General features: G+C 45.9%; 1 protein-coding gene across 14 annotated transcripts in view; it reads left to right on the top strand.

The window, feature by feature from the left end:
* Positions 1 to 12,172, top strand: part of MTSS1 (MTSS I-BAR domain containing 1) — a 161,513-nt gene that overhangs the window by 128,984 nt on the left and 20,357 nt on the right. For 7 of the 14 annotated variants that reach the window (XM_070632022.1, XM_070632019.1, XM_070632015.1 and 4 more), the window contains one exon: positions 3,459 to 3,470. The exons of the other annotated variants lie outside the window; for them this stretch is intronic. In XM_070632022.1, the coding sequence (XP_070488123.1) occupies positions 3,459 to 3,470 (12 nt within the window). The remainder of the gene's footprint in view (positions 1 to 3,458; positions 3,471 to 12,172) is intronic. 14 annotated transcript variants of the gene reach the window in all.

The raw sequence follows: 12,172 nt of genomic DNA, 5'->3' as shown, positions 1-12,172 counted from the left end.
GAAATGGCTGCAGTGGGAGCTGGGAGTCATGGCTATGTAGGGAGATTTTTCATGGTGTTCATGAGGATGGGACGTCAATGAGGAAAACCCAGACGGGTGCAAGATGCCCCTCCTCCCCACTTATCATCATTCATAAACCAATACACTGTCAGCTCTGTGACCCAGCTCAGCCCTTCCAGCACGGACTGGGAGTTTGAAGAGAAAAATCTAGCTACATCCAGTTTGCAAGCATTTGTAACATTTTACTAAGACCTAAAATGTAGGGGCTTGAACTTGAGAAGATGACATTCCTTACAGACTATTTTTTTTGATGCCACGTTTTTGAATTTGCTGTACCGCCACTGATAAAATGGGTTTTCCCCCCCATCAGGCTGCTCTGTGTTTAGTGTTTCTTTGGAGTGACCTTTTTAGGTAGAAATCCCCAAAACTAAATTTCCTCTTTCTTAAACAAGGAGTTCTCATTTGGAATTAAAAGGAAATACATTTGGAGGGATGGAATGGTTTAGTGGAAGGGGCGGGTGAAGACAGAACAAATTTTTAAGCTTTGACATTTATGGGAAAAAAAAAATATCCCCCCAGTTCTTATAAAAACCAGAAGACCATTTCAGGACAAAGGCAGTAGAATTTTCTCCCATAATCAGATCTCCTGTTAGTATTGGCCTCAGTTGTTTGTTTTGGATATGTTTTTCTGGTCTTCGTGCTTCTCAAATCTACGTTCTAGGGCACCTGGGAACTAGAATTTGACAAGTAACAGGGTTTTTGGCCAGTAACATTTTAGTGATTCTAGAGGTAAATGTTTATAAATAAAACTGTCACTGTATTCCATCAAATCTGAGGTCCCGTGGAAGAGCAGGCTGGTACAAATTTGGAGCTGAGCTCTACCTCATTGATAGCCTGGCAGCTATGAGATAGGATAGATTAATGGGTTTGGAGGGAGGGTCCAGGGAAGATGCTTATGACTTGGCAAAGGTTTGGGAGTTTGGTGAAAAGGACGAGGTAAGAAAAAGTAGCTATTTCCCTTTGCTCTTCCAGAGTTCTCCTTTCAGAGGTTCTTGGTTGCAGTTGTAATCCTTTTATCAGAATTCTGCATGGAGGCTGAAACAGTCCTCATCTGTCACTCAAAGTCACTGGCATTGTCCAATTAGCAGCAGTTGGACCTACAGGGGAAACCTGATAGGTTGTTTGCAGTGCAACACAAAAGGAAGTTTCTGGCAATTAGACTCACCCAGTACTAGCTCAGGCCACCTAGAAAGGATAACAAACGAGCTTCCCATCAAGGTGCCAGATAGAAAGATTGAGGATGCTTAGTGGACTGGACTATGTAACATGAAGAGATGCTGTTGGTCCTGTTACTCGGGCGTAATTGGCATTTAGTTGTGAGGTTTCTTGGGGTACCTGATCAGGGGTTTCTGCAGCATCCGTCTTTTCAGCCCCAACCACAGACTCAGGCATCCTATCCTTTCCAGACAAGGTGGCTGCGATGTGTACATATGTCTGCAAGCTAAGTCAGATCAGTAGCTTGGAATGTTCTGGATGATTTTCTAGTTACTCCAGGGTACAACCAGAAAACAGTATTTATTTCTTTCCTTTATAAAAAAATTTTTTCTAAAATATATAAGTGCATTTTCTTTTTTGACCAAGTGCTCACATTTGTATATTTCTGGGGTGAATGGAGCTTTCTAGAAGGTACCAGAGTCATCATTCTGAGTGTGTGTTATGGAGTGCTCTCCCACAAGATGTTTGGCCTGAGAATGGACTAGGAACGCTGCAAGTTAAGAGCTAAAAGAAATCTGGTTATTTGAGGCTTCTAGTTATCTTGGATCTAGTTAGCTGAAGTTTCCCTTTTTGCTAGGACACTTCTCCATCTGTTTTGTCTCCTTCAAGTGGTAGCTTCCTGGATTCTTGGCTTGTAAAGTGTTAGAAGTTCCCTCTGAGATTTATGCCACATATTAAAATGGACAAATGCTTTTGGTTCCTTTTGTTTTTTTTTTGGTCTAGAGCTGAATCTGATTTATGCAGCCAAATAATCACTTCCTTTTAAATGTGTTTTCAGGAAATTATCAAGCAGCTTTCTGCTGTGCCTTTTTCAAAAACTGTGATCTTTGATCTAAAAATTCTTCTGACTCTCCTTTTCAAAATTTCAAATGCCTGTGCATTTCAACATGGTTTCAGCACTGCCCTTGACACACGCAGACACATGGGATGTAATTATTGTGTGTGACTAATTTACCTTAATTCTCACTCTGCAGATATCACCTTTTGTCACATTCTGTATTTGACTCTTTCTTAGTATAGTAGAGTGGTAATTTGTAATCTAAAGGTAATTAAATATGACCATCAAAAAAAACTTTTAATGGTTTTTTGGTTTTGATTAGATTTCATCTCAAAACCGTTTTAAAACGAGTTGGCATATGTGCCAGCTGTGGGTGAATGTACCGATTTTTGTGGAAGGCAGGCTTACTGAACACGAGGAGTAAACACTAGGCAGAGAGGTGGGGCTGGAGAGATGGCAGAGCAGCTGTTGGCAGGTGAGGGGGCTGGGACAAAGGCAACGGGAAGGTGAGAAAGTGACGTGAGGGGGACCCAATAGCCCTGAGCTCCAAATGGCCCCGCTCTTTGATGTCAGCTCCTGGCCTTTGGGGTCCTGGCATTGGCCATAACCCAACTCAGGGAAGGAAGAGAGGGTTGGACATGGGAAACATTTTATGTTGTTTGCTGACTTTTGCCAACTTACAGTACAAAGTCAGCAGCCTCATTTCTCATTTAATTAACTCCCGTATTATTAATTTAAATTAAAGAATTAATTATGACAAAGCCTTCTGTTTCAATCTGTAACTACTAAAAGTTTACCAGGGACTTTCTTTGAGAGAGAACTGGAGCATTTTAGTATGTGAACCCTTGAGCCTGACATTTATATAGTCGAATCTATCACTTTTTTTTTTTTACCAGAGGCTGCAGAACTAATATTATAAACCTAATAAACCAACTCAGAGTTCCAGGCTAGCGTATTATTTGCTAGGATACTAAAATGTTAAGTCCTCTCATTTTTTCCCATTTTCACCCCATCTTAAAACTTTGTATCCTAGGTTTTCCTAGTTACTTTCAAGTGACAGTAAGTTATACTTGAAAGGTTTTCTTGATAAAACATTTTAATTGGCTTCTTATGGGAATACATTCCTCATCTCTGTTTTTAAAAACCTTGCTGTTTCTCTAGGGGTGATGATTCCTAACTAGGAGATTTTCTGTTGAGATGAGAAGGAGAGAAAATTAGCAAGTCAGGGAAGTGAAGGTGGAGGTGGGTTTAATTCCCTAATTCAAGTATCCTGGGCAAACCATGGACTGTTTAACACGTGAAAGAAAGCTAGCACTGCTGCTCGAATACCAGTTTGACTTTATTATTTTCCTTTTTGTGTCAATTGTGTATCCTGCACTTTCTCACCGTGCGCCCCCCCCGCCAGTGGACGCTCTCGGTAAGTCGACCATCTTGAACCTCTGGTGGCTGGTCACGGTGTGGTCCTTGCTGTGGGCTTTCCATGGGTGTCCAGACCTATTCTGGTGGCCCAAGTTTTCCTACCAGCTCAGAACAATCAATTGTGCCTACTTAAATTTCTGTAACTTTAAGAAAATTGTGTGTGTGTGTGTGTATGTGTTTCGATCATTTTCTTTCTTTGACGTTTGGCCCTTTAAAGGGTTAGCTTAACATTCTAAGAGCTCTTGTATCCTCATAATTCAGTATTAGACTCATAGAAAGAAGAAATACAGAGTGACTCAAACTCTCCTTTCCACAGGAAATAAATATATTTATACATATATATATCCAATATATATATGGATGTGTACATTTATATCACCAACAAAATATGTGCAGCTATGCTAGATAACTCCTCAAAATTGATAATCCCCAAATTGGATTTGGTTGTATTAAATTTACAAAATATCTTTAACTTTGTCTCCTCAGGACCACAAAGTTCTTTTCAAAACCAATAATTGATTTAAAAAAAAAAAGAAAAGAACCAAAGTATTTCTTATTTCAGTGGAGTTTTAAAATGTTTCATTTTAAAGGTGTCCGATCTTCAATAATCAGAATGATTCTTCTTGACTGAATGTTGAAGCTCATTCTGTGGGTGATTTTGCTGCTAAACCTTCCAGTTGCTTTTGGAGTCTCGTGGCTGTCCCTCTGTCTCGGAGAGGTCTGTCTGTGAGGCGTCCATGTGGTTTATCTGGCCTGAGTGTGCCCGAGTGTTCTCTGAGTGTTTTCACCGAACAGCCCCAAAGAGGGTTTTGAATTGGATTCTGTCATCTGCAACAAAGCCAGACCGTACAGGTGTCCTTTGACAGGCGGGGCCAGGACGGCCTGCAGTCATTGGGCAACACTGCTCTACCTCACCTTCCCCTCATGGTGACATTGGGCTAGTTGTCCCCGAAACTTTAAATATGATGGTCCTTTCCAGTCCTTTCTGTTGTGACTATGAAACAGCTTGAACACTTTTTAGTATAACTTTGGAAGGAAGGTAAGACGCAGCCACTTTTTTGCTTGTTGTAATAAAATTCATATCATGTAAACGTCACCATGTTAACTGTTTTCAGGTGTAGATTTCAGTGGCTTTTAGTCCATTCACAGTGTTCTGCAAACCATCACCGCTATCTAATTTCAGAGCATTTTCATCACCCCCAAAATACTCGCTGCCTTTTATCCCATTCTGCCTACCCCCAGCCCCTGAGAACCACTCATCTGCTTTCTGTCTCTATGGATTTGCCTATTCTAGATGTTTCATATAAAGAGAATTGTACAATATGTGGCCTTTTGAGGACACAAGAGTTTTACTAGCTCCTTTGCGGAGAGCCTGGCATGAGTCAGTCTATGGAGTAAATGGGGCATTGTATTTGTTTTAAATGACGGACGGGGGAGGGTCAGGATGAGTGAAGAAACCACACAGCCTTTTGGCTCTGTAACTTAACTTAGATTCTGCACGTCTTCGTCAGGAAAAGTCTCCACAGGCCCCTCTGGTTCTCTCTTGCGGGGGCCGATTCACAGGCCTTAGCCACAGGGACATATAATAAATGGCAGTGAACTTGGGCATAAAGACATAAGGAGGTTCTGTGGTTTGAAGCCCTCGTAAATTGTTTTTTCAAGTTTTAAATTGTTTTTGAGCCTGGACTTGTGTATTTTAACAAAGTTTCATTGGTAGTTAAAATAGTCTGGTTTAACAAGAGAAAAAAATATATATATCCATGGAACTCTCCTTCGGTCTAGTTAGAAGCGTTTACCTTGAACCCCAGGTCCCTGCATAAGCAATGCCTGGGGGCCTCCACAGGGAATGGTTTGCAGCTCTGTGAAATGGATCCAGCCAGGGTGCACCGCTCCCTCGAGGAACTGAGACTCTCGTGGAAGCAAACCAACTGGTTTAATCGGGTGTGCTTGGGTACCAGGATGGGTATGAGCAGAAGCTGTAGCAGTGGGGCAGAGAGGAAGGAACCCAGCTAAGCTTGGGGTGGGAGGGGATAATGAGGAAGATGGAAAGGGGTCAACAGTGGAGCATGGGGAGATGGGACGTTCATGGTAGAGGGGACAGCATGTGCCTGGACGTGGCTGTCACCATTTGGACGGGAGCTCCAAGGGTGGCCATGTGCAGAGGGGTGCGCTGAGGGCAAGTGTGTGTGATGCCCTGAGTCAGCCTTCCAGGGGGCCGTTAGTCCCACCACAGGTGGACAGTACACACATGAGAACCACAGTGACCTCCACTGCTCAGCCTCAGTGACCTGCCGCCCCCGACCTGCCTCCAGAAGATTCTGTCACTGGGCCCATTTCTGCTCAGACCCCAAACTGGACAAAACTTCTTGCCCCATCATCCTTCCTTTCTTATGAGGCTGCACCGTGCTGAATCCTCTCCACGGCGTGAGCGGTTCACATGAGCCCTGGCCGCGTCAGGCGTGTGCACACATCCCCCCGTCTGTCTCTTCCGTGCTTAAAAACTGCCAGAAATGACTCTCAGAATGCCCAAAACCTGCAGTCAGTGAGAGGATCGTTCTTCCTGCCTCAGTGGTAAAAACTGCGTGTGTCTGAGTCCCTCCAGCCACCCCTCTTTGGTTTTTGAGAGGGATAGTGTGGGAAACCTCCTCCCCAGAGGAAATTCCCACCTAAAAATCCAAAGTCTGCAGGGGCTGGCCCTGTGGCCGACTGGTTAAACTTCCATGTGCTCTGCTTTGGTGGCCTGGGGTTTGTAGATTCGGATCCTGGATGCAGACCTTCAGAGCTCTGCTCATCAGCCACGCTGTGGAGGCAACCTTCATACAAAGTAGAGGAAGATTGGCACAAATGTTAGCTCAAGGCGAATCTTCCTCACCAAAAAAAAAAAAAGGGATTGGCAATGGATGTTAGGGCAAATCTTCCTCACCAAAAAAATAAAAATAAACAAACCCAAAGTCTGAACTGTTAGTGGGTTGCCTGGCTTTCTTGCCCAGCACAAGGCAGAGGCTCCTTTGCTGTGTTCCTGTGCTGAGTAGGAGAGGCCGAGAAGAAACAGACAGACTGCTCAGAAGGTGGTGTGGCCCACGCAGGGAGACTGTGGGGCGGTGAGCCACGTCTGTCGTGGGTGTGTCTCCACAACTGGTCAGGAATTGCCGTCCTCGTAGGACCTCCTGGGCCGCTGGAGTCAGGATGGAGCTGAGTGGCCCACCCTGTATTGTTTCTGGCAATCTGGGTTTCCAAACTCTGCCCTGGAAGGGAGGTGGCAGTACCTAGAAATCTCTGAATATTTTCCACAGTCTCCTCCCTACGAGTGCTTGTTGGCTGTCTGCAAAGCAACTAAAATAACCGTCCTTCCTAAATGCCATTGTAAGGTGGAGGGAGGGCTGGCCCGGGGCTCGCAGCACGTTCCCCACCCACATTTGCGCTCACTCCCGTGGGCATCCCTGGGGGCAGTTGGCATTCACAGCACCCATACGAATGGTGACAGTGTCCTTCGGACCTAAACGGACAATTGTTCTCTGTTGGAACTCAAGCTGGAAAAGTTCCTCTGAAGTCAGGAGTGGCTCTGAATGTGGACGGCGATGGCTTTGGCCTTGAGACGTGGTGTGTCCCCTTGCAGCCCTGCAATGTTTCTGGGCATTTGGATACAACACTCACCCGGCGGGGAAAATGGTTGAGTCACTGTCTCTCATTCCAACCTTGGGAAAGGCATTATGGGAGTGCACATGCTTAATTATGCAGGAAATAATTGAAAGGGGTGCAAGTCTTACTTGATGGGAGACGGGTGTGAAATGGACAGGGGAGGACTTGTTAATAATGAGTCAGCATTAGAGAGCCACAGCCTGACGTACGTCTGGCCCTGGGAAACCCCAGAGAGAGCAGTCAGATGAGTGAGCGGGGAGAAAGGAGCAGCTGGCCCTGCGAGGCTACACCCAGTGCTGGCAGGCCCAGGGGGAAAAGCGTAACGAAGGGGCGGCCGCACTCCTTCCATCTTGGTGGAAGCAGGAGTGGTACAGTTTTGCTTTTCAGACCTCCTCTGGCATTCAGGAAGCTGTCCCTAGCTGAAATGAGTAGAGAAATGGGGATTTAACCCAGGAAGCTCCTGCCAGGGTGTGTTGTGTCTGAGATGAAAGCATGTCGTCCTCGGAGGCCGGGGGTTTCGTTAGCCATATTTCACTACTGAGAATTCTGGGTAAAAACAGGCCAGACAGATCTACCAGAGGCCCAGAGCTGTGAGCTCCCTTCTGCAGAGCTGGTCTCTGGGAAAGCCTAACCCGACACAGTTCATTGAGTGCCTGCTTGTGACTGCTTGCAAATGGCTGATTGCAGGAGCTGAACCGAAGGCCCCGAAATGTCCCTGTGCACAATGAGACTCTTGTCAAGGTGTGGAGCACGTGGCTTTCCTGTGGCTGCATTCAGAAGCTGGGGGAGAGGTACTTAGATGATGGGGGAAGGAGAGCACAGCAGCAGCCCAGTGCTTTTCTCTGTTAATTTTGACCAAATACACAAAGGCAGAGAATTTAAAGGACGGCTTGTTTGCAGTATTGATTCCTTGCACGATAATGGTTTTTATCTACCTGGAGAACACTAAATGGATGGTGCGGTGCATGACTGAGTGGCAGGGCCAGGTGGTGGTCCTCTCTCTCTCGAGTTGGAAGCCATTCGAGGTTTTCAGGGCTAATTGATTCACATTTGGTGCCTCTCTTTCATTCCTCAACATTCTCCTTGGTGCTGCAGATGAGCCCCCAGAAGCAACAGGTCTTCATTCATTCAGGAAATAGGAGGCCTCTGGGCCTCCCTGTTGGCGGCTAAGGAAGGAAATGTAGTCCCCACCCTCAGGTTGTCCCCAGGATGGCACAGGCATTCATGTCCTAACATCCATTCTCTGACACTGGGTGACTGCCATTTAATTCAGTTGTGATGCTCACTACCCAGAGTTAGTGTAGACTCCACAGGCTAAGGGCTCAGTCCCACAAGACTGCCCCCATTTCAGTCTCCAGCCCCCAGTGGGTGGTCCCCAGGTTACCCACACCTCTGCCCAGTCCACCTCAAATTTCCTTTGACGTCTCCTGGGTTTGATGATTCTTTAGAATGACTTGCAGAACTCAGGAAAAGCACTTTACAGTCGTGTACCACGTAGTGACGTTTCAGCCAATGACAGACCGCGTGTACAAAGGTGGTCCCATAAGATTAGTACCATATAGCCTGGGTGTGCAGTAGGCTCTACCTCTAGGTCTGTGTAAATACGCTCTGCGATGTTCTCACAATGATGAAATCGCCTTACAACACATTTCTCAGAACGTATCCCCGTCGTTAAGCAACACGTGGCTGTACTTAGCATTACCAGTTTATTGTAAAGGATACAAATGAACACTCAGGTGAAGAGAGACATTGGGTGTCAAGGTGGGGGGGTTGGGGGTGCAGAGCTTCCATGCCCTCTCCAGGTGCACCACCGTCCCCACACATCAGTGTGTTCACCAACCAGGAAGCTCGCCCTTCGACAGTTTTTATCCAGGCTTCATTGTGTAGCCATGATTGGTTAAATCATTGACTGCTGGTGATTGAATTCAAACCTCAGCCCCTCTCCCCTCCCTACAGGTCAGGGGTCAGGGCTGAAAGTTCCACCCCTCTAATCACATGGTACGTTTTTCTGGCAACCATCTCCCATCCTGAAGCTATCTGTCCAGACTCCTACTCCCCCCCTACTCCCCACAAGAGTCACCTCATTAGCATGACAAAACACTTCTAGGTCAGGAAGTTTTAAGGGTTTTGGAAGTTCTGTGCCAGGCAGGAACTGGAGCAAAGACCAAATGTGTGTCTATATATATATATTTTATCATATCACAGCATTCTAATGTCTTACAGGCAACGTAAGTGATCCGGTTCATTATGAAGGAAATAGTGTAGGCATACAGAGGCTGGATTTCCCCTGGGGGAGCTGAAGGTTTTTAGGAGGAGGCGATGCTTAAGCAGACTCTTAGAATTAAGAGTTTGTAGAGAAAGGATGGGGTGGGATAAGAAGCGAACGTACATTCCAGGAGGAGGGAGAGTGTGTGTGAAGGCACACAGAAAATCAATGTGACTGGAAGCTGGCAGTGGGTTTCGTTTATTTAATATTGACTGGTGCCTCGTGGGATCAGAGCATGTGCTAGATGCTGGGGATGTGGTGGTGGACAGTCCATAGTCATGCCCTCCTGGAGTTGACACGTGAGAATGGCTGCACACAATTAGGAAGTTACTCTCAGAGTTGGATGATTTCTTTAATATTGGGGGAGCGGGGCTGGGTGGTAATGGGGAGGATGCCAACCCGGAGCGGGGGTCGTTGAGGAAGAACGAGTGTTTCCCCTTGCTGAGGGAAGATGGAAGAATGTACTGTATTTCAGGACCTTACAAAGATGTGAGTGGTTCTGCCATCTTCCCTCAGGGACAGGACGAGGGAGAAGTGAGGAAGGACCTAATTATGGCCTTTTTACCACGTTCAAGACTTGACTTTTAGGACTGTGGTGAAGCCCTTGAAGACTTCTTGGCTTCTGGAAAATTCTGCCTTGAATGTGTGTATTTGGATTAAATAGTGACCCAGCTGGAGACCCAGTTACCAAGTGGCTGTTGTTGTCCAGGCAAGAGATGACAGTGGCCAGGGAAGTGCCACAGGGATGGAGAGAGGTGGGATGGGTTCAAGAGCTGTTCAGGAGAAATGCACGTGAGAGAAGGGGGAGCTGGAGTGGGGATGGCAGGTTTCTGGATCAGGCCGCCGGGTGACGGAAGGTGGAGCATTTCTTTAGCTGCGGAGGAGGCATCGTCTCACTGACCTGAGAATTCTCTTGAGACACGACGGGTGGTGAGCCACGGGTCGGTATGGGACATTTTCTGGTTGTTCTCTGAGCTGTCTCTTCTTATTCTTTGCTTCGATAAACAGCTGATCAGATTGCTCAGGGACTAGCAAATCTTGATGATGAAACTTTCACATTTAATGAAAGGATTTATGGGATCTTTTGCATTTCTGTACATCAAAGAGGACCTGGAACCGAAAGCTCATTTTTAAAAACCCCACTGTGCCCGGCATACTATCCCTGCTGAGGGGTGCCCGGTGTTAGGAGGACAACTTCAGTGACGCTGCTGCTGCTGCTGATGGCACCTGACACTTACCAAGTGCTCACCACGTGCTGGGCGTTGTGCTGAACGCATCGTATGGAAGAATTCATTTGGTCTCACAACCACCATGTGAGCTAGGTACTGTGATTCACATCTCACAGATGAGAGGAAACTGAGGCACAGCATGTTGAAAGAATAACAGAAATTGAGTGTGTTTGAAAAATTTTAAGTAAGAAAGCCTCCAGTCTTCTCTGATCAAATCTATCTTTCTTTTGATTTCTGGTTGTTTTCACTTTTGGGAATCACTTAAAAATTGCTGCAGGATATTAGAGTAGATTTATATCAGGATAATAAGGATAGCCTTCTTTTGGTTGGAAAATTCTAATCTCCAGCGTCACCTTGAATGTCCATTTCTGTATTCATATCCCCTATTTCACTGACTGCAGGATGCCATCAGTTGTAGGATGCACCATTATTTTCTGGACCACAAAAAAAGAAAAAAAAACCTGCCGATTCAACTGTGACACGCCATTGATTGTAAGACATCCTGATTTGTGAGGTGTAAAAATGTGAAAGAGTGGGCACCTTAGAGTGAAATGCAGCATTTGTGTGTGTGTGTGTCAGAGGCAGATGGAAGTGATTCTCTGGGATTCTAATGGCTTCTCCACATGTCTGTCTCAGGACAAAGAGATGACTTTGGATGCTCTCCTGACAGCAGTCTTGGCCCCGTGTGTCCTGGGTTGGTTCTTCCTGTTGGAAAGCCCTCTGCCTGAGACTGGTGTCTGGCTTGGGTCAGCCCTGAGGCTCAGGGGTGGGCTGTAGCGTGTTTACGAAGAGGCTGGGAGGTTCCAGATAACGCTAATTACACTTGGCTGGCTTTTTAATCAGGCTGCTACCACGTAGACCATGGAATTCCTTGCAGCTTGTTCCCAGGGTTTCCGTTTGCTGTGCACACGAAGCTACAAAGAATGCGGGCTTCTGAACGAGAAAGACCTGGAGCTGGAGTGCCCAGTCCTAGCTTAGTGGTCCTGCAAGACACTTGGCCTACTCTCTGTCAAAAGGGAGTATTAATTTCTGCCTTGAACATTAAGGAAAATAAAATGTAAATGTTTGGAAGATGTGAGATTTTCATTTTGTTCTAGAAAGCTTTGTAAACTCTCTCTACTTAATTGAAAAAAAAAAAAAAATCAAATCCTTTCTCCTTTAGGGATGCTGCTGTGGCTCGTGACATGGTGTCCGTTAACAGTGCTTTGCCCCAGGAGCATTTTCTGTAAAGAGAATAATCCTATGATTGGCCATTGGGGAGGAAAGGGCCCCTGATGGTTGTTTATTAGAATTCTCCAGTATGAATACAACCAAGACCTGGAAACTGGTGGTGGAAAAAAATTCTCAAGACTGAGACGACTTGGATTTTACAGAAAAGGTCACAAGCAGTTCTTTGCTTAGGAATTTTGTTTGGAAAGCCCATTTAAGGCACCCCCGTCCTTCTTTTGGCTGCTTGGCAGTCCTGGAATTCGCTAGTTTTATAGTGTTAGGCCATTTAAGGGCGTGATGGTTGAGGACAATGGGCGAACTCAGGTCAAGTCATTCTATCAGTGCCTCATTCATTTG

The sequence above is a fragment of the Equus przewalskii genome, chromosome 8, assembly GCF_037783145.1.
Source record: "Equus przewalskii isolate Varuska chromosome 8, EquPr2, whole genome shotgun sequence".
NCBI classification, from domain to species: Eukaryota; Metazoa; Chordata; class Mammalia; order Perissodactyla; family Equidae; genus Equus; species Equus przewalskii.
This window is presented reverse-complemented; position numbering and strand designations above follow the sequence as displayed.